This window comes from Gigantopelta aegis, chromosome 3 (genome assembly GCF_016097555.1).
Source record: "Gigantopelta aegis isolate Gae_Host chromosome 3, Gae_host_genome, whole genome shotgun sequence".
Classification (NCBI taxonomy): domain Eukaryota; kingdom Metazoa; phylum Mollusca; class Gastropoda; order Neomphalida; family Peltospiridae; genus Gigantopelta; species Gigantopelta aegis.
This window is the reverse complement of record NC_054701.1, coordinates 34,584,626-34,606,442: the sequence shown is the minus strand read 5'-3', so window position 1 is coordinate 34,606,442 and position 21,817 is coordinate 34,584,626. Positions and strand designations below refer to the sequence as shown.

Below are 21,817 nucleotides of genomic sequence, written 5' to 3'. Positions count from 1 at the left end.
ATATTTTGTTTCATACTACCTCAGCACATTTCAAACTACGGCTCTTTGGTGTCTTACATCTGGTTATTTTGATATTTGACAGAGAAAGAAAGAGAGCACAGAGACGACTAGTATAGGGATGCTTCATATGTATGTTTCCATAGACAGGACAATACATACCACTCGTGATGTTCAAATGATCGATTATAACATTAATCGAAAATTGATCTGTTTGGCTCTTACGGTGTGATGATCTATTATGTGGGAAAATGTTAACTGTAAACGCCAGTTTAGATGATAAAAGTGATGGAAATATACTGGGGTTTGGATTTGTTTTCGTGTGTACATAAAGAAAAATTAGATTAAATAGTTAATAAAGGTAGAATTAGCCATTTGCAGGCTGCACACGACAATATGTACATGGTCCTTATAATTCAAAGCCTTCTTATAGTCATGGAATTCTAACCGATTGTGTAATCGAAAGTTGATCGGTTGGTGCCAACCGATTATAACCGATGATCACTGATGAAATCCCAACCGATTCCCAACACTACATACCACGGCATTTGATATATCAATCGTAGGGAAGTCATTACGACAGAGAAAAAAATCCACAAAAACAACCGCGAGTTCATCGATCCTGTTACCCATTGCGCCTCAGGTGATCGTTCTACCATTGAGCTAGGCATATATCCAACCCTTACCGATAACGTAAGCAGTAAAAAACAAATATTACGGTAAAAGATGCTAGTCTGGAAATATCTGCTTTTCTCTTACTGTTAATTTTTTAAAATATATTTGTGTAGAGAAAACAAAGCTTGTTTTGGAAATACACTGCCCCCCCCCCCCAAAAAAAAAAAACCCCCACAAAAAACAACAACAACAAAACAACAACAACAACAAACAAACAACAACAACTTCCATCTGTTTTTCTTTCTTTCTTTTAAAGTTTGTTTTCTTGTTTATCTCGCTTTTGCTGTTTTTCTTTTCATCTTTTCTTCTTCTTTTTTCTCGTTTTATTGAGTTAAATTTCTCCATATCAATGCCAAATTTCTGTGTTATCTATTTGTTTCATTAGTTAGCTTTATTAACAATAGAATTAGTTTGGTCCAAAGAAACAGTGAAGCAAATCGACCTTCAACTTTACACACTTCCGGTTTTGATTTCCTGTTTTTTTATTTTCATTTACTTCTATTGGAACTTGCCAGCAGATACACAGTGTCAGCAGCCATCAAGAAGAAGGAAACAAATATTGTTACATCTATTTCTCCTCTGTTGAGTATATATTATGTATATATTTAGATACACCTGCTTGTAGTTGTAGATTGACTGTTTTTATTATGCTATAACTGATTACCGTTTGTCGACTTTTATCGATTTTGTTTAACGAGGCACTCAACACATTTTATTTACGGTTATAGGTGTCGGACATATGGTTAAGGATCACACAGATATTGAGAGAGAAAACCTGTTGTCACCACTTCATAGGTTCTTTTCGATTAGCATCAAGGGATCTTTTATATGCACCATCCCACAGACAGGATAGCACATACCACTGCCTTTAAAGTTTAATATAGTATATACCACTCATGGTGGACTGGCTGGAATGAGAAATAGCCTAATGGGCCCACCGGCAGGGATCAAACCTGGACCGACAGCGCATCAATTTAGCGCTTTACCACTGGGCTATGTCCCGCCCCTTGGCAGAATGAATCACCAGGGCTAAAAATTTGGCTTTTTTCACGAGAATCCAGAATCCATGTGGATTCTCATGCAAGCAGTCCACGGGAATCCTCCAATTCTAAACATTTTCAAAGAAGAACTTTATCAACAGTGTTAGTATATAGAATTCTGTGTCATACCCTACTAACGGTATATGGATTAAAAAAAACCCTGACTATACTGAAAAGAATAACCAATTTGTCAATAACAGTTTATTCAATTTTAAAGCAAAAAAATTATAATAAAATAAATAAATAAAAAACCCCCACAAAAAACTAACAGTTTATTTAGTTGTTGGTTCCATTTTTTCTTTGCAGTCAGTGTTTTTTTAGGTGTCTTACCAACCCCAAGTTCAGTCAGGATACGTTTCGCTAACATTCGCAAACTATTTGATTCATTCCCAATGTGGCCATTTGGTTTACCGTGAAGCGCACAAACCAGTCTGGCGAACATTTTTCCGCACGGTCTGGCTGAACGCAGCCCCATTACTTTTCGAAGATTGCTTTTTCGTAAACAGCGCATGGGATACTTTTGCCGATGTATTTTGCACATTGGTTCAATGTTTGTATGGATATTACTGAAGCACATTTTCACAACCGACAAAAAAATGTCTTGATTAAAAAGAGCAGGTAATTCAAGGTTAGGAACATAATATCAGCGAACTAACATAGAACTTAATTACTGTCTATTGTTATTATGTAAGAACTGAACAAACATGTTCCTTTCAGTTCTCTTAGTTGGCAATTTGGTTCATAGAAATGGGCCAACCAATTAACGCTTAGCTCCAGGCCAGACTAGTCTCGATAAACCATTATGTTTCGAACATGCACTTATTTGAATGTATATGCTACGCTTTTTAAGCCAGTTTAAACTGAAGCTTGATAACTAGACTGTCTTTTATTATTATTATTTTTTAAATCTGTAACGTTTTACTCACTGATTATTCAATTTAATAAATTTTTGGATATATTTCAAATAGATTCGGATGTTTAATGCTTGTGCGAATCGGATTCGGAGATTTGCGCACATTTTTAGCACTGATCACTGTATACGATATTTAAGTACTTTCATATCCCCTTTCCATTAACAGCGTTTTACCTATGTTTTAATGCTAAAATGGGTGCAGAAAGTACTAGCTCGCTCACGAAATGTGAGTAAAAATTCTGACAGACGAGTTAAAAACTGCACCTACCAGTCTGGTGGGTGATTTGGGGGGCTTTTCTGAAATTTTTTTATTCATTTATTTTTTTGCATTGAATTCACGACTCCTCGTCAGCCCTGGGTTATAGTGAAAATGGAATCATGCCAAAATGGTCCCAAACGAAAATGGAACCAAATTGGACAAAATGGAAGCTAGCGTTGGCTCAAACAGCACTAAAATCTATAGCTATATGGCTTAAACGGAATTATAAACATATGTTGCTTACATTATTCAACATTTAATAATGGATGTTCGGACCAAACATTTTCAAGTTTTATCACCCCAAAACACACAACAACAACAACACGAAAATAGTTCCATTTTAATAGTAATTTCAATTTAGCCTCAGTCCTAGACAACGGAGCTGGTCAAAAGTCAGTAGTTCCTACAAATGATTTGTTTACGTTAAAAATATGTTACCGATGTGTTTTGATTAGATTCTTCTGTTAAATATTTGCAGGATGTAACTTGAATTTTGTAAATCTATATGAAAGAAATGTTTGGGGACTTGCTGTTATAAAGATATTGTTAAAAACTAATAATAATTAATATATTGTTCTATAGGCTGGAGGATTAGAAATTCTGGCGGGCTAGTAAATTTTAGTTTGTTCTGGTCCGGCGGTCTATAGTGAAATATTTTCCATTTCTGGACCCCTGCTAAAAGTAGTTTAGTTATTAACTAACACATTTATAAGTAGTTTAGTTATTAACACATTTATAAGTAGTTTAGTTATTAACACATTTATAAGTAGTTTAGTTATTAACATATTTATAAGTTATAGGGGTGGGACACAGCCCAGTGATAAACCGTAAAGCACTCACCTATTATGCTGATGGTTTAGAATCGATCCCCATTGGTCTAATTCTTGTTTCAGCCAGAATGTCAAAAGCAGTGGTATGTGTTAACATGTATGTGATAGGTACAGGTTTCGCATCCTGGTACCAGCTCCAACCCAGACAAGTTTTAACAACTCAGTGCGTCGGTTTACGGCCACTACACCCTCTTCTCTCTCACTAACCACTAAGAATTAACAAATAACCCACTGTCTTGGACAGATAGCTGAGGTGTGTGCCCAGGACAGCATGCTTGAATGTTAATTAGATATAAGCACGAAAATAAGTTTAAATGAAATGGAATGTTTTGAGCCTGGTAAGAGACATACATGTATTGGTTTAGCAGTACTCTCAGAGTGCTTGTTTAATATTATAATGCACTTCTTTACTTTAGCAGTACCCTCAGAGTGCTTGTTTAATATTATAATGCACTTCTTTACTTTAGCAGTACCCTCAGAGTGCTTGTTTAATATTATAATGCACTTCTTTACTTTCGCAGTACCCTCAGAGTGCTTGTTTAATATTATAATGCACTTCTTTACTTTTGCAGTACCCTCAGAGTGCTTGATTAATATTATAATGCACTTCTTTACTTTCGCAGTACCCTCAGAGTGCTTGTTTAATATTATAATGCACTTCTTTACTTTAGCAGTACCCTCAGAGTGCTTGTTTAATATTATAATGCACTTCTTTACTTTCGCAGTACCCTCAGAGTGCTTGTTTAATATTATAATGCACTTCTTTACTTTGGCAGTACTCTCAGAGTGCTTGTTTAATATTATAATGCACTTCTTTACTTTCGGCTTAACCTACTTGTTTTAAGATTATACACTGGGTTGTAAACAGCTCACTGCATGTTTGGTTAAGCTTATGGGATCTAATCAAAATAAGTTTTTTTAAATAATGTTAAGAAATGTATTAAGAGCAACAAATGTAAGCTCATTGCAACTCACCAGTCCATAAGATAAAGGGATGTATGCTATATAGTGCTAAGTGTATACTATATGGAAAATAAAAGAAAGAAGAAATGTTTTATTTAACGACGCACTCAACACGTATTTACGGTTATATGGCGTCAGACATATGGTTAAGGACCACACATATATTGAGAGAGGGAACCCGCTGTCGCCACTTCATGGGCTACTCTTTTTGATTAGCAGCAAGGGATCTTTTATATGCACCATCCCACAGACAGGGTAGTACATACCACAGCCTTTGATATACCAGTCGTGGTGCACTGGTTGGAACGAGAAATAGCCCAATGGGCACACCGACAGGGATCTATCCCACACCGACCGCGCATTGAGTGAGCACTGTACCACTGGGTTACGTCTCGCCCTATATGGAAAATATTGCAGTATATACTGTCAATAATGACATGACAACATACTTGTGATTTGTAATTATTAAAATATGTATTATAAAGAGAATGTTCACCCAATTTCTGGAAATCTTCTTAAACATACAGTTAATAGTTATGTCAATGTTCATTATTAATTAACCATAACTTCACTAAAACTAAACTTCATAATTTATCTAATCTATCATATATTTGCTGTATTCGCTGACCATTGATCATAGGAAGTTATTTCTGTGTATACATTTAGAAATTTGTAAATGTTTATTGGCTTTACACCCCAGTTCCACTTACATATACACATATACAGTAAATGTCCTGGCCTTAGTAATGCATTTATATATTTATGTACATTGTATTAAAGTTTTACCTTTTTTAAATACAGGTAGGCATAATAAGGCTCAATTCTCAAGATTCCAGTGTTTGATTTACATGAAGCATCTAACTACTCACTGGCAGCAATGAATACATTTCAACCTGGAACAGCTGTTGTTGCCCCAGCAACGAAAGTGGAGATTACTGTGTCATGCAGGTAATTGGTATAAACAAGACACTGAGTTTTTTTAATCACTGATTCTTCAAGACAAAATAGATAGGTAATCAAAAATCAGCTACATGTAGGTCAACCTTGAAAACTATATTACTTGCTTTAAAGAGAATCTTCGGAATATTCTGCCAGTGTAACAATTTTCCAATACATGTAGTGAAGCCTTTATAAATAGAGGATAACAAATGAGTTACCAGTTATTATTGAATTTTTACTCCAGCTATTTGGGGTTGTCAAAAGCCTTTTTCTTTTATATAACCTACATTGGCTACACGTCCATGTATATAGAAACAACGTAAACTAATTTACTGTTCTGGGTATTGCTTTAACTTTATATTTTATTGACAGTTCACAGATAATTTTCAAAACCCAAAGTGCTATATATTCTGTGAAAAAGAAATCTATAATGAAATGCATTAAACTACCATTTTATTACAAGTTTAACACTGAAACCAGAAAGACGTAAATGCTTTAAACTACGTGACGTCATTGTGTGTGCTTTGCCAACTCGTGATGACGTCATATTTAGTACTGACAAGGTGATTGGTTTGTTGGTGTCAAATTATCCAATAGTAGTGTACATTAAACCAATGCGTGATAATTTCTCAGTGAGAAATTATGATTTTTATTTTCCCCGTTATGAGTGCCTGCTGGGTTAATAAATAGAGGGTATTTAATGTTTTTTGTCAAATATGATTTATATCTCATCTCGTGAAGTTTGCGATCGTATCTCACGAGTCGCGCTTGCAAAACATGAAATTTTCTATTTATTATATAACTTTTAGCAATTTACTTTTATATAAAAAATGCCAGCAGCAAAATAGTTCTGGCTTCCTTACACTTTCTACAGTGACGATAACACATTTTAGAGTGAAATAGTGAAATTTTCACTCTAAAATGTGTTATCCTCACTGAGTAACTGATAACACTTTTATTTCACTGATATTTTAAAATATTTCACTAAATGTCATATAATATTGACTAATATTACATATTAAATACATTTTCACGTTTAGAATATCGATATGTTTCTGGTTGTCTGTTTGTAGTAGCAGTCTAATTACATGTAGCTCTAAGTGAACACAATTTTTTGCCAAATTATCTTTTAAAAATGTAACATCCATAGTCATTATATAGAACTTTGTAATAAACTCCAAGTTGTGGGTTTTTTGCTTCATATTCAATTTGTTCCTTCTTTTTTTTCTCTAGTTTGAACAATATCCTACTAATGCTTAATGTATATGATATGACATTTCTACAAGAAAATATTCCGTGTATTATTGATTGCAGTATTTGTGCTTCTTAGTATAGGATGCAATATGCAAATACAATGTGCAGTACAATGAATTCTGTTACAGGAACCTGGCAGACCAGGACTTCTTTTCTAAGTCTGATCCCATGTGTGTGTTGAGAGTTGGTGACTTCAAGACGAAAACGTATCATGAGGTTTGTAATCACTGAAAACTGACAGCACGGCTTGTGATGTCTCCCTCATACTGATTTTACACGGTTTGAGCTGAATTTGATAAAAACATATGATGATATGTGGGGGGAAAAAAGAGAAAGTAATAATTACATATATAGAGTGAAACCATTTGTAACCGAACCCTCTGTAAACCAGAATTCCCTCGAAACTGGATGTTTTTCATGGTGCCTTTTAAAATTTATTAGTGTACAACAGAACCTTTCTAATCCAGATTTTTGCTCCTGTGGGCATCCAGTTTAGAAGGATGTCACTACATTGTTTGTCAACACTTTATTTTGTTTCATTTTTTTTTTGGACTGAAAATTTAATTTGTTAATTTGTTGAATTAAGTTTGACTTTCATGATGATTTACTAATTTTTAACAGAGTTATGGCCCTTGAACTTAGGAGATATGAAAATTTGTTTTCTGGATTTTTGCAATGCCTGGAGATATTTAGATTATAAGATGTTTGTACATAATGAAAGTAACATGACTTTTAGGACAAAAGAAAGAAAGAAAGAAATGTTTTATTTAACGATGCACTCAACGCATTTTATTTACGGTTATATGGCGTCAGACATATGGTTAAGGACCACACAGATTTTGAGAGGAAACCCGCTGTCGCCACTACGTGGGCTACTCTTCCGATTAGCAGCAAGGGATCTTTTATTTGTGCTTCCCACAGGCAGGATAGCACAAACCATGGCCTTTGTTGAACCAGTTATGGATCACTGGTCGGTGCAAGTGGTTTACACCTACCCATTGAGCCTTGCGGAGTTTAGGACAAAAATGCATATATATACATCTGTATAGTTCCTTCCTTCTTCCTTCCTTCTTCCTTCCTTCCTAAGTGTAAATACAATACATTTATTCATGAATATATATTCCCATGTAGTTCTCATGTTAATTTAGTTTTTTTTGTATCTAATTGCAGCACGGCAGAACCGAGATGATCAAGGACTGTTTGAACCCAGACTTTGTGAAAAAGTTTATAATTGATTATTTTTTCGAAGAACGCCAGATGCTAAAGTTTGAAATGTGTGTATAATTTCATTCATAAAATCATTATATCATAATATTATAAAAAAAAAAAAAAACACCCTACCTTTTCTGGGATTCTCAGTAAACATGTAATTTCTGTGCTTTCGTATATGCGGCAGTCATATATTAGAGACATTTTATGACAATCTTTCCTCTTAAGGTGATCTTAGTGCTAAGATCGCTTTGTAAAATGGGCCAACGAATCGATCTTAGTGCTAAAATTACCATTAAGTGCATAAGGTACTTCATGTGATCTTAACAATAAGATCGCTTAGTAAAACAGGCTGAGCATAATTGTTAAGCCATGGGTCTTAAGGCTGGTATGTGGTGGATTCATACCCTAGTACTGACTCCATCCCAGGGTGTGTATAATGGCTCATTAGGGATGTGTAATATGTCACTACACTATATTCTCTCTCACTAACCACTCAGATTAAAACAAAAAATAATAATAATAAAAAATAAAGAATATCTTGTGTAATACTAATACAGTAGAATCTCGTTGGGTCGAACTCAGAAGGGTCGAATACACCGCAACGCTCGAACCAAAAACAAAGTCCTGAGTTACACATACATGATGTTGACCAAATGGTTAGGTCGAACTACCCGATTGGTCGAACACTTTCTCGTGCACCGACAGATTTCGAGCCAACGGGATTCAACTGTAGTTACTTTTTTCTTTCATACTCTTAATCATATTACAGTCACTACATGTATATGTTAAATAATGTTTAAATAACGTTAAGTATTGAGGGTTCCTGTTAACCAAAAAAAATTTCCTTTACCAGAGTTCGACAAATCCGCTAGCCCACTGCCCGGGGCTAGTGCTTTTTATCACAGGGCTAGTGACAAATGCAAAACCAGTAGCCAAATGGGCTAGTAGCTTTAAAAAAACAAAAAACAAACAAAAAACCCGCTAGCTCACGATGTTTTTTTCCTCCACTGACATAAGTTTGATACATGTTATTCTGACATTGGTCATCGCATAATGTTAACAAATCAATAAGTATATATTAATATTCAACTTGAACTAAATTTTTATAAAATGCAGTAACAAGAAGTTTCTACATCATCAATGACAACAATACACATGATACAGACTGTTTTGTTTTCACTTTAAAGTATCATGGACAGGAAACGATCTTAATGAAATGCGTGTTTTGATTGCTTGTACAAGTCATGTGGTAGTAAAATCTCACACATGTCAGCAAGGTGTGAATCTTCAAACCCAATTATTTAACAGGTTAGCATAACTAAAGTATAATGTTTAGAATGACTGTCTTTGTCTTATTTATCTATTGTCTTCTAATTTAATGCCTCGCTTATTTGCGATAGGGATGTTGGCAATCTGGGAACACAATAACACTATTAACAGAGCCTGCTTGACCTGTTTAATGTGTGTAGCAGTTTGGATAAAGTTTCACATCTGTACAAGATAATATTTGTTTTGTCAATCAATTAACGAGTTAAATCTTGCCAATATATCTGTTGATATCTGTCTGACAATGTATATATTGCCCTGTAGGCTATTTGAGCAACTGACATCACCGTTTCTGGTGACAATTCACTACCGAATACACTGAACAAGACCATGCATTATCGGCTTACATTGTATAGTACATTAAATTCTTTTGTTTTAAGAGGGTAGAGAGAGGACTTTGTTAAATTATTTACCCACTCCGGATGAGGGGGTGTGGATAGGGGGTGGGGCAAAAGCAAAAACAAACGGGACAATGGTTTAGGATCAGACATGACATTGTCACAATATAGGGTAGGTCATGCAGTTTAAAAAAAACCCCTATAATTTATTTTTGAAACTTCATTCACCTCTACAAGTCGAGATAAATTTTCACTAAATAATACTAATACTAATAATAATAAAAAAAAAATTAAACATTTTATACTCATGTACATTATTAAAAAAAGAGGAGAAAACTCCCCAGGTTAGCCAGGTTTTGTTGAGGTACTATAGGGGTTGGGTTTCTTGTTTTTCAAGTGTGTTGTAATTGATCAGAAGTTTGGGCTAGTGCTTTATTTTGGTGGGCTAGTGGACTTTACAGATCTTAAAACATTTGTCATACCCTGCTTTACGATTTATGACAAAATGCATCATATTTTATTTTCATATATGTTCTTTTTTCATTTTATTATTTATTTTTCAGTTATGATGTAGATTCACCAAGCCAAAAATTAGACCATCATGTAAGTTCTTTTACCAACTTTCTCTAATTAACAGCTTTACATTTTTATGACATACATGTACATTGTTTGAGATACATGTATTATACTAAGCTGAACTGAACAAATTGTATCTCTATTCAGTTGGATATTTCCAAAAGTGAAAAATGTATACACCCCCCCCCCCACACACACACACCCCACCCTAACAATATACACCTTTTAATCAATACATCTGCCTGGAGTCCACTGAAGACAAGCAGTATTTCTTTCCATCAGCAACAGACCTTAGTTTATGAAAAACCAAGCTGAGTGAAAAATTGCACATCTCATAACACTTAGGCGAGGAATAAATTACGCTCATCAAAATGCTAAGGCAAGTGAAAACAAAGTATTATTAATTTATGATGTAAATGCAAAAATTAACTGGAACATCTTTGAAAATGTCTATTAAACCAGTAGTTTCAGCCATATATTAAAACCTACTGTGCATGCCACATTTTTAATAAACAGTGAAACCTCAAAACCGGACCGTCTGTAAACTGGAATCCCCCCCCCCCCCCCCCCCCCCCCCAAAGCCGGACATTTTTCACTGTCCTTTTTTAGAAATCGGTACAGAACTTAACCTCTCTAAACTGGATACCTCTTAAAACCGAACATTTTACTTGGTCCCAAGGGTGTCCACTTTAGAGGGGTTTTACTGTATATTTTTTTATTATTCAATGTGTCTTTTTATCAGCTACATAAGGTGGGAAAACTGCAGATTTTGTAAATAGTGGCAATCATTATACAAAAGTATTACATGTGCTGTGTGGTCGCATTTGTGCACCTTAAAAGCAAAGGTATGCAGCAATAATTACTTTTACTCCAGTGACTCAGTGACAACTGGACGAGCCCAGGCAGAGGTCATTCCACAAACAGACTGGTAAAATAAATTGCAGGACCATTTTATCTTATTTTACATTTACATGTGTTTAGTTTTGACATGTTCATGATGTTCTGTATTTTCTGTTTTGACAGGATTTTCTTGGATTCTATGAGTGCTCTTTGGGAGAACTTGTCAGTGCTGCAGGTGGAAAAGTAGAGAAAAAGCTACAGTGAGTTTCTCTCCCTTGTGACAAAGTGTGTCAAAATAAACTAGGCTATACTAGACACCAAACAGCTGCAGTTTAAAATGTGCTCATGATGTTATTATCTATAACAGGACAATTTTGCATAACCCATTTTTTGTTCACGCATTGAATTTATGACATCATTTACATGTTCATGAGGGGTTACCTAAAAACAAAACGGGTTCCCTGAATTTGTTTCTGGGTAACCCGTAAATAGTTTATGCAAATGTTCAATTCTCAGAAGCCTGTATAATATAATACACAAGGCCAGTTTAACAATTTCCGACCATTAATCATTTATCTTCTTTTAATTTGAACTGCTGACCGCCTTCTTTGCACTTCCTGATGCCACACTTTGCAAGGATCTGTTTGTTCACAGGCCCAGTCGACTACCGTACACAAACCATATTAAATATTGTGACCAAAGTTGAATTCTATAAGTTCAATGGAAGCTGCCATCTTTGTCGCTTTACATAGACGTAGCTATATACATGATATACACTTGTTTGTAAAGGGGGGGGGGGGGGGGGGGTAGTGATTTTCAAGCATTACATAATATTTTGGGGTGTGTATGGTCCAGCGTTACAGGTGGGAGGGAGGGTGTCTAATTTTGACCAAAAATAGTGTACATAATATTTGAATGGCTCCATACTTATAATTAAATTTGAAACATACTAATAATAACATTAAAAGTTCATTTTTTATTTTGAATTATAACAATAACGCTCGGTAAGACAAATTACCAATATAAAATGATGTCATGAGGTATCATGTTCCCTGAAGACATAATTTTTACATTCATCGATAAATGGACAAACTCCAGTGGCTACGGCTGGACCAATGGGATTACGTTATATTGTAATGAATGTAATGGAAATTTAATTATATTTTAATACAAAGACATTTTTCCGATCGCAGTGTTAACAGTAAATTTATCTTTTGTCTCTGGGGTGGGATTTAGCTCAGTTGGTTGAGTGCTCGCTCGAGGTGCTTACATCGGACGATCGAACCACCTCAGTGGATCCATTTAACTGATTAGGTTTTTCTCGTTCCAACCAGTGCACCACAACTAGTCGAAGGCTGTGAGATGTGTTTTCCTATCTATGGGAAAGTGCATATAAAAGATCCCTTGCTGCATTAGGAAATATGTAGTATGTTTCCTCTGATGTCAGTAAACAATACAAACAATTTTTTTATCTTGGAAATTAACGAAAATAGCTGATATTGAAAAACCCGCTGGAAATACCTTACAGGCACAAATAATAAAGTATGGGTACAAATGAAAGGTCCAAACAAATAATAAACATGGATGTCTTTTGCAGAAGACGGGCACACATAAGAAAACATAATGTGGATGCAGTAAAATAGGCATTATGTTCACAGGCAAATGGGGTTTTCCGAACTCTGCCTCATTTTCACCACGTTAAAATGGCCATGAGTTTGCATTGCAAATGATACCATGCGACGTTCAAAACGTGTATCAAATTTGGAGATTAACGCCACAAAACGCTATGAGTCGTTCAGCTGGTTATTGCCAGAAGTGGATTTTGGTATTGACTCACCTAAGATTTTTTTTTTTTCCATTTCGGACGAGCTGGGCTGACAATGGCAAATTTGGTAAACCGAAAGTAAGTTTTTTTCTATCTCCACGGTTACGATTTTCGTCTATAACTAAAACCGAACTGATTCCACGGTTAATCACACATCACTACGATAAACATAAATCTGAACATTCAGTCATTCCACTGTGACTGTCAATCAACATTTTTGTCGCCAGGCGGGCAACCTGGGACAGGGGTTTGACTTGCCCATCGGTATTTTTAGTCGCCATGAGTGATCAGGCGACCATTAAGATCAAACCACAACATGGTAGTCGTATTTTAGGTGGAAAGCCAACCGTACCCCATCTAAACTTTCCCATGCTAAGTACAAGTTACATTTAACAGGGAATAATACATTTAGTGTCTGTTGGAGATAATTTATCTTATATTAAATGATTGGAGGCTAGTACAAATAGTGTCATATACTAGTGTTCAATATCCTTGTTTTATCTTTACAGGGGAAGAGCCACAGCTTTTGGAGTTATTATTTGTAAGTATTTCAGTCTTCAGAAATGCATGTCATTGATATTGTACCACACTTTGTATTTTGAATTGTGGGAACATGTCACTGCACATGCACCCTCGTCCATTTGATCTGATAGATGCAAAACACTGCACCCTATTTTGAAGATATACATTTAAATTTCCAACTGTCCATTTTAATTTACTGTTTTCTAATTTGCAATAATAAAAAGAACTGCTGTTCGTTCAAATGTTCAAACTTATGTGAAAACGGCTTCGTTTATTAACACAGTTTGTTTTGTTCATACCCCAATGAACGTACAAGAAATAACAAACAATGCTTAAATAATCAAATGTTCTGTGCTTCTTGTACATCCTACATTATGATGAAGGTCGCTTTGTGATAGGAATTAAATAATTTATGAAAATTTGTTTATGTATTAGACATGGTGTTTGATTTTATTTTTTCAGTGCGAACAGAGGAGGTTAGCTCTTGCAAGGTAAAGTGTTTATCCTAATTTGATCTACTGGGTACATTGTCAAAACAAATATATAACAAAGTCTTCATTTATGTGGGAAATATTACCTGTCTGCATGTAGTAGTATTTTCAACTGTTGGAACAAAACAAAAACCTCCACCAAAAAACCCCACACTAAAAACATGTTTTCTATGATAGATATATTTTGAAATTTATAGCCATAACTTTTGATAGTATGTTTTTATTACAAGTAATTCCAAAATAAAAGTAAATTTTTTCACCAGTTTCTCAGTAATGAGTTGGTGTAGGGGGAAATAACTCACAGAATTGGAATGGTTTACTTATGTGATTTGTTCTGTAGATATGACAAGATAAATAATTAGTATTATTAACATGCTTTAAAATTCTGTTCAGTGTTATTTATACTTACAGGAGGAAGCAATAATGCAGTTCAAAGCTTCACATCTGGACAAAAAAGATTTCTTTGGAAAATCGGACCCGTTTCTGGTTTTCCATCGAGCTAATGAGGATGGCAGGTATAAATTTAATATTTGGGTGTACATTTTATTTTCATAATTTGTCCATTCCATTGGTTTAATATTGCATAAATACATAGAAGAGATTGCACATGTATGAACGTATTAATATTAAATATATTTCACTAGTTTTTATATGTGATTTCTGTGCATAATAATACATCATGTCAGCTGTTCCCAGTGCCATAATTGTTTTTAATTATTACATGTAGATGTTAATGAGGTCACAAAAATAAATAAATTGTTCAGCATTAAGTGTTAGGCCTGTAGATGTGAGTTCCTAGATGTTTTATTTGGCATTGACAACTTGAGCTACTTCTCTCAAACAGTTGAGGGGCGGGACATAGCCCAGTGGTATAGCGTTCGCTTGATGTGCAGTCAGTTTGGGATCGATCTCCGTAGGTGGGCCCATTGGGCTATTTCTTGTTCCCGCCAATGTACCACGACTGGTAAATCAAAGGCTGTGGTATGTGCTATTCTGTCTGTGGGATGGTGCATATAAAAGATCCCTTTCTACTAAGGAAAAAATTTAGCGGGTTTCCTCTCTAAGACTGTATGTCAAAATTACCAAATAGCCGATGATTAATAAATCAGTGTGCTCTAGTGATGTCATTAAACAAAACAAATTTTAAAACAGTTGATTAAAACATTTCCATTTATTTTATTTACTTAAATGGCCAATGTTGTAATGACTTGATCACTTTTAGATCACATATTTGACCATACCTTGTGAGAAATACTTGGTTTGACAGCTTTTTTTGTTCTACACAATGTCATGTACATTGAATTTTTATTGACATGCTACAGTACGTGAATCAACCAAAGTTGCAATATTGGTGGTTGGATCGGCTGATTTGAAAAAAACTTTTATTTCAACAGTGATTACGTTTGCACTTCACCCAACGTGTGAAACTGTTCATTATTATTATATTGACTATGCTTATACTTTGTTATCAACAGTTTCAAGTGATAAAACCGAAACATAACATAACATTCTTTTGTGAAACCGACACACGAGCTGTGGAAGAATTCATTATATATGATGGGGTTCATTTTGATGCGAGTGACTGTTTTCAATGTGCCGCAGATTAAAAAATATAATAATAATAATTAAAAAGCAAAACAAATTGGTTGGGGTGGGGGTGGGTAGTTGTTTGAGGGACGACTTTGTTCCACACCAGTAACAACTTGCTTTAATTCTGCAATGTGTGTACCTGTCACTTGCTGTGAGCCTGTGACCTCTTTATTTGTTGGTTGTTGTCAACTGCTGATATCATGTTATATAAATTTAATGAAATAATTTGTTTAAAAAAAAATTACAAATAAAAATTCTTATGCATGTGGCTGGGGGGGGGGGGGGGAGGAGAGTATTGTGGTTTCAAGAGAAAAGAAGCGAAATCGACACAAAAATTACAGGTGGCTTGCCTATGTCACGTCTGTCACAAGCTGCTAACAAAAACAAAAAATCACTTTATTTGTATCATTATTACATGTATTATTATTTAGTTTTTTTTTTTTTAATTCATTTCTTTTTTATTTTAATTTTTTTCTTTTTTCAAATGCAGACGCGTATGAAGGAATGTTAATAAGGGGGGTCTAGATTGGCAAACTATGTTTATGGGGGTGGGGGTTACAAAACAATATACCAATACAGGCGCATGTGCAGAAAATTGCGCAACGGGGTGTCTTGACTGGCGAGAGAGGTTTTTAGGGTAGGTCGGGTCATGTTCCACAGGAAAATATATTTTTCAAAAGAAAATTTTGGGAGGGGGTATGTAGACCCTGAAACACCCTCCGAATTTACCAACAGTCCAAATGATCGCGGGTCTGCAAGCCGCTTTGTTAATAGATTTCCAAAAGGAACTTGGGTACAAGTTTTATCTGGGGCTGTTTTTATTGTGGATGTATTCCCTGTAGCCCCCATTTGCCTTTTCTCTACTAGCTGTACCAATAACATTATAGGCCTACATATAGAATACTAAACGAGCTTGCCTGTCATACCATTTTTATGAAACAAGTGAACAGTTTTGATACCAACACTGTTTACGAGCAATGAAATGCAAAGTGACATCATTCAAATACCGACATCATACAAATAATAATAATATCAAAAAATACCCAGCAAGTCGTCTGCGCGTGCCAATATTACACTAGTTAGTAATTGTTATGACATGAGTAATATGTTACACTGGTGTGTAATAAATAACCCCAAGTATTTTTTTACTACCTGTACCAATATCATTATGTTTATCGCCGATTTGACCAACGATCCGAAAAGATCGTTTCATCTGCGAGCTGCTTTGTTAAATAAATGCGAGTTAGCGTGATTTCCAAAAGGAACTTGAATATAGGTTTTATTTAGTGCTGTTGTTACGGACCCGGTATATTTATTTCTAGCCTCCAATTACATTTCCTCTACTAGCTGTATCAATTATAACATTGTATACTTGTTTACCAACGATCTCAACGATCGCCGGTTGTTTACATCCTGCTTTGTTACTATACGAGTTGGCGTGATTTCCAAAAGGAACCTGGGTAGAGGTTGTATCTGGGGCTGTTGTTGTTTTTGTTGTTGTGGGTATATTCTCTCTAGCCACCATTTACCCTTTCTCCAATAGCTGTACCAATATCATTATGTTTACTGGATTTAACCAACGATCGGAACGATCGTTTCATCTGCGAGCTGCTGTGTTAAATAAATGTGACTTAGCGTGATTACATTGTACATAAACAGTGAAATAATATTTGATGTATTGATGTTCTATTTGTGATGTTTGTTATGGCCATGGTCATAGGGTTTTACATGCATATTCAGAACAAGCTGTTGTAGTGCATGCCTGTCATGGCCATCTCCTCTGTCCAGGACAAGAAAGGGGTAGGGTGGGTGGGAGAATCGGTTCCAGACAGCAGCTCATTAGATGTTTGCTAATACACATTGTACTTTTATTTCAGCTATTCTGTGGTTCACAAAACTGAAGTCATAAAGAACAATTTGAATCCAACATGGCGTCCGTTCACTATAGCAGTCCGTTCTTTGTGTAATGGAGATTATGACAGGTAAAATAAGGATTAAATTGAAAAAATAAAAAGTTATATCACTTTCACAAGTTTGATCTTTTTGAAATACAAAATAATATTTAATATGTTCTGCAATTCATTTAAATACAAAGTTATCTGATATGTATAATTAAAAACTGTTTTGTAAAATATCTTTTGTATAGGCATGTATGCCTTTCAACAAGTGTATAAGTGTGCAAAGGTGGATGTAGGATATTTTTGTCAGAGTGGGTGCAACTCAAAAAGGACACTTGTTGGGCTGACAGAATTGATTACATTGGTAATAAAAACACTGTATATGTTAGGTTTGTAGTAGGGCATTTGGGAAGGGGTGCACACCTCCCTTTCACCCGAATTACACTGGATCTGTTACTGGTTTGTGTATTTTACAAGTGGTTATGACATATTGTAGTTAACATTTTCAAATTTTAAGAGATCTTTTCTCAGTTCCATAATCTATAATATACTTCGTAATATAATTAATGTATAATATTTATTTTATAAATTTTATGACTGGATCTTCTACAGCTGACAAATACAGATATAAATTGCTATGCAAGAATGATTATAAACTGATATTTTGTTTGTGTTTTTCAGATCAGTCAGAGTGGAGTGTTTTGACTGGGACAGTGATGGCAGGTAATGTCTTTTTTTATTCTAAACTGAGTATTGCATATTTTGATATCTAATATTAATAAGAGATAAATGTATATTTCACCACACATAATTATAGGATATTAATTGAGCTTCCATTTTGTATCATGTTTATGTCGTAAGTGAAATAATTTTCAGTAGTCGCGAGCGTTGGCGAGTGACAATGAAAATTATTTCACGCGGGATATACATGTACATGTAAACATGATACAAAATGGTAGCGAGTTTAATATCCTATTTACCATATAACCGGAAATTTTCGTGGTCTTAATTTTTCGTGGTTTGGGGTATAAAAACATTTCAAGGTTTCTTATTTTCGTTGTTTGCCAAATCTAAATTGAAAGTGATTTTATTTTCGAGTTTTAGCAAGTCTAGTTGCAAGAATACTTGATATTGTTGATTAAAGTTTCACCTCGGCTGCCAGTTGTTCGATACCACCGACGTGTAAAGTTAAACAATAGAACAGTCACCTGTAGCCTAATTGGCCACTGTAATACCCGGTATGCTATTCGCCAGACAACTAATCACAGTCTTTGATTTTGTGTAAAGCCAATTACGACGTATGTGTGAACAAACCACTTAAGGACGCCCTAAAGTCTGAGTTCACCACATGGTATTCAAAGCAGGTTTCCCTGGCTATGAAAGACGGCGAAGTTGTAACAGACATCAAGATCGAAATGCGTACTTCGGCGATAAAACCAATTTATGCAAGGTGGATTATGAAAGTTATGGCAGAATTAAAAATACGCCAGGAAATGTTGAAATCTGCATTCATCCACCCCAGAATCACTGATGCAGCGTGGGCGGACATTGACAAAAACAATATACGAAATTTAAAAATATTTCATTATATTCTACAAACAGTGAGATTCACACAATAACGTTTTTAAAATTCTAACTTGTTGTCTTGACTGTACTATTCTCTTGTCGTATCCGGTGGAATGCGCATAACAGGAAATAAAATGTTCCGGTAAATTGTCAGTGTGTTATGGTTTTCATAATAAATATTTTAGATAGAATGTTGATTTTTTCAAATATTTTCAAGGATTTATATTTTCGATGCTGACTACTTACCCTCGAAACCCACAAAAATAAAAATCCTCGAAAAAATCCGGTTATAGGGTATTACCCATAATCAATCTTAATTTATATCACTCAACTCGTTTGGTTGTCATTCTTGCTGTAAGGTTGTAGTGCGCCAATCAATGACGTCATCTTATGACGTCAAAGTGTTATGTCCCAAGATACTTTTAACCACATAGGTAATATAATATAGTTTCAAGATTGGCTAAGACTGCTGAGCACACTTGTATATGGATAGAAAAGTAATTTTAGATGAATAATTCCAAGGATTGTGAAAGCCCCTGTATCTCCACTCAACACAAAGGGTTCCTTTTTTGCACCCAATTCTGTGTTGAAAAGTGTTTATTAGTTATTATTATTTTTAATCTATGGCCACTTCAAATTATTGGGAAAATTTGTTGTAGAAAATGAGTTGTCTAACATGAGACCAGCTCTTATGCTGTGTTCCTTTACACTTGACATTCGTGTAATAAAATGTGTCTCTATTCTCTGTTTTTATAATGCTAAGATGAACATAAAATGTGGAACTTCAGAATGATAGCACTATATTGTGGTTTTTTGCTCTAACGTTTTTTTTCTCTTTCAGCCATGATTTCATTGGAGAATTTCAAAGTAATATGAGAGAATTTTCAAAGGGTCCCGGCACCTCCAATGTTTACCCGGTACAAAGACGATTTTTATTTTTGGACATTTTTGTTTTGCTTTGTATTGTGAAAAAAAGTAAAAAAAATTAATTCATAAGGTCATACACTAACTTTAACATCTAATTATGATAATTTGATTACTTTATTATTACTTTTTAATTGTAAATAAAAATTTGTTAAACTCTTTTTACAATGAAATAATTGTAACTGTCCTGTAAAGGTTATGAGTCAAAATTACCAAATGTTTGATATCCAATAGCCAATGATTAATTAAATAATTAATATGCTCTAGTGGTTTTGTTAAACCCAACAAACCGTTTTTGATAACACAAATAAATTGCCTTGAAAAGTACTGTAACATGTACATTTAAATTTGTTGCAGGTTATTAATCCACACAAAAAGAAAAAGAAGAAGAATTATACAAACTCAGGAGTGGTATGTAGAGAGTGTAAAAATACCGTTTTCATCTGTTTCATATCTCTCGTATCTGATACATGTACAGTCATAAACAACTTCTGACATATCCTCAGTTCTGATTCTTTTAACTGATCATATTGGTACAATCTTTTTGTTTTATAATAGTACATTGAAACCCCTCAAATTCAGTTAACCGGAACAACCTCAAAAGCAGACATTCTTCACAGTACCTTTTTAAATGTCAGTACAGAACGTCTATAAACCGGATACCCCTTAAAACCAGACCTTTTACTTAGTCTTAATGATGCAGTTGTAAGTTGGTCAATGCTGAGTTCCTATACAACTTGTATTGATTGCACAGTTCAGTGGGGAGGGGTTAGACTCCCTGACTAGCCATTTATTTCAGTTCAGATGGATGAAATGTGAGGCCAGAACAGGATTGTTTAATGTAACTGTGATAAATTTAATCATAGAAATGATTTCAATGAAATGACTGTCATATTGGTATTTCTAATATCTGGAGAATAAAAACATGCATTGACTGGTATTAGTATCAGTTTAATCCCTGGTTGCTAATAAAATAAAATGTAGTGGATTTCTTCTAATACTACAAGTCAAAAATGACCAAATATTGGACATCCAATAGCTGATGATTATTAAATCAGTGTGCTCTAGTGGTATCGTTAAATAAAACAAACTTTAACTTTAATATCAGTTTAACTGAAAATTAAAATAAAATGCAATTGTCATATTTCTCTATCAAGAATTTTAATCTCAAATTTAATTTTTGAGTAGTGTTTGTGTGTGTGTGTGTGTGTGTGTGTGTGTGTGTGTGTGTATATATATATATGTATATATATGCACTCAGCTATGTGAATTTTAAAGTATATTTCAATTATTTTTAATATAGGTTGATCTTATCATGTGCAAAATACAACAACAACATTCTTTCTTGGATTTCATTAAAGGAGGGTAAGATGTTTATTCTTTGAATATATAGTCAGTTTAAAAATATTTTTAAAAATATGGCCATTCTTTTTGTGCATTGATGTGATGAAGATACCCTTTTTGAACCATTGATTTGTTGCTTTGAAAATGTTTTTTTTATTGACTGATCTTTGGAAGAAAATAAATTTAAAAAGATGAAATCTGTTGTAGTGATACAAGTAGCCATTTACTTTCAGCATCATATTATTTTGCTTTTACCATTCACCATTATCAGAGTGAAAATATGAGTGAAAACTGCATCAGCCGTCGTCAAATAAATTAACGTCAAGCATGCCACTGTAATCTATCTAAACAGTAAATACAAATTAATTTTACATTTTAATAATTATGTTTTTGACAGTTGTCTTGAAATAATTTCATTCTGGTTGCAAACATAAATTTGTTATTGATAAATTTGTATAATTTCATATATATTTTGATTCTAAAATGTTCTGTCTT

General features: G+C 34.4%; 1 protein-coding gene across 1 annotated transcript in view; it reads left to right on the top strand.

The window, feature by feature from the left end:
• Positions 1-1,118: 1,118 nt before the first annotated feature.
• Positions 1,119-21,817, top strand: part of LOC121367928 (copine-8-like) — a 28,204-nt gene continuing 7,505 nt past the window's right edge. The window contains exons 1-14 of the mRNA XM_041492384.1: positions 1,119-1,253; positions 5,479-5,625; positions 6,999-7,086; positions 8,041-8,144; positions 10,310-10,349; positions 11,346-11,422; positions 13,497-13,528; positions 13,972-14,000; positions 14,412-14,515; positions 17,468-17,572; positions 18,170-18,211; positions 19,896-19,971; positions 20,336-20,389; positions 21,282-21,343. Coding sequence (XP_041348318.1) covers positions 5,555-5,625; positions 6,999-7,086; positions 8,041-8,144; positions 10,310-10,349; positions 11,346-11,422; positions 13,497-13,528; positions 13,972-14,000; positions 14,412-14,515; positions 17,468-17,572; positions 18,170-18,211; positions 19,896-19,971; positions 20,336-20,389; positions 21,282-21,343 — 884 coding nt within the window. The 5' untranslated portion in view covers positions 1,119-1,253; positions 5,479-5,554. The remainder of the gene's footprint in view (positions 1,254-5,478; positions 5,626-6,998; positions 7,087-8,040; positions 8,145-10,309; positions 10,350-11,345; positions 11,423-13,496; positions 13,529-13,971; positions 14,001-14,411; positions 14,516-17,467; positions 17,573-18,169; positions 18,212-19,895; positions 19,972-20,335; positions 20,390-21,281; positions 21,344-21,817) is intronic.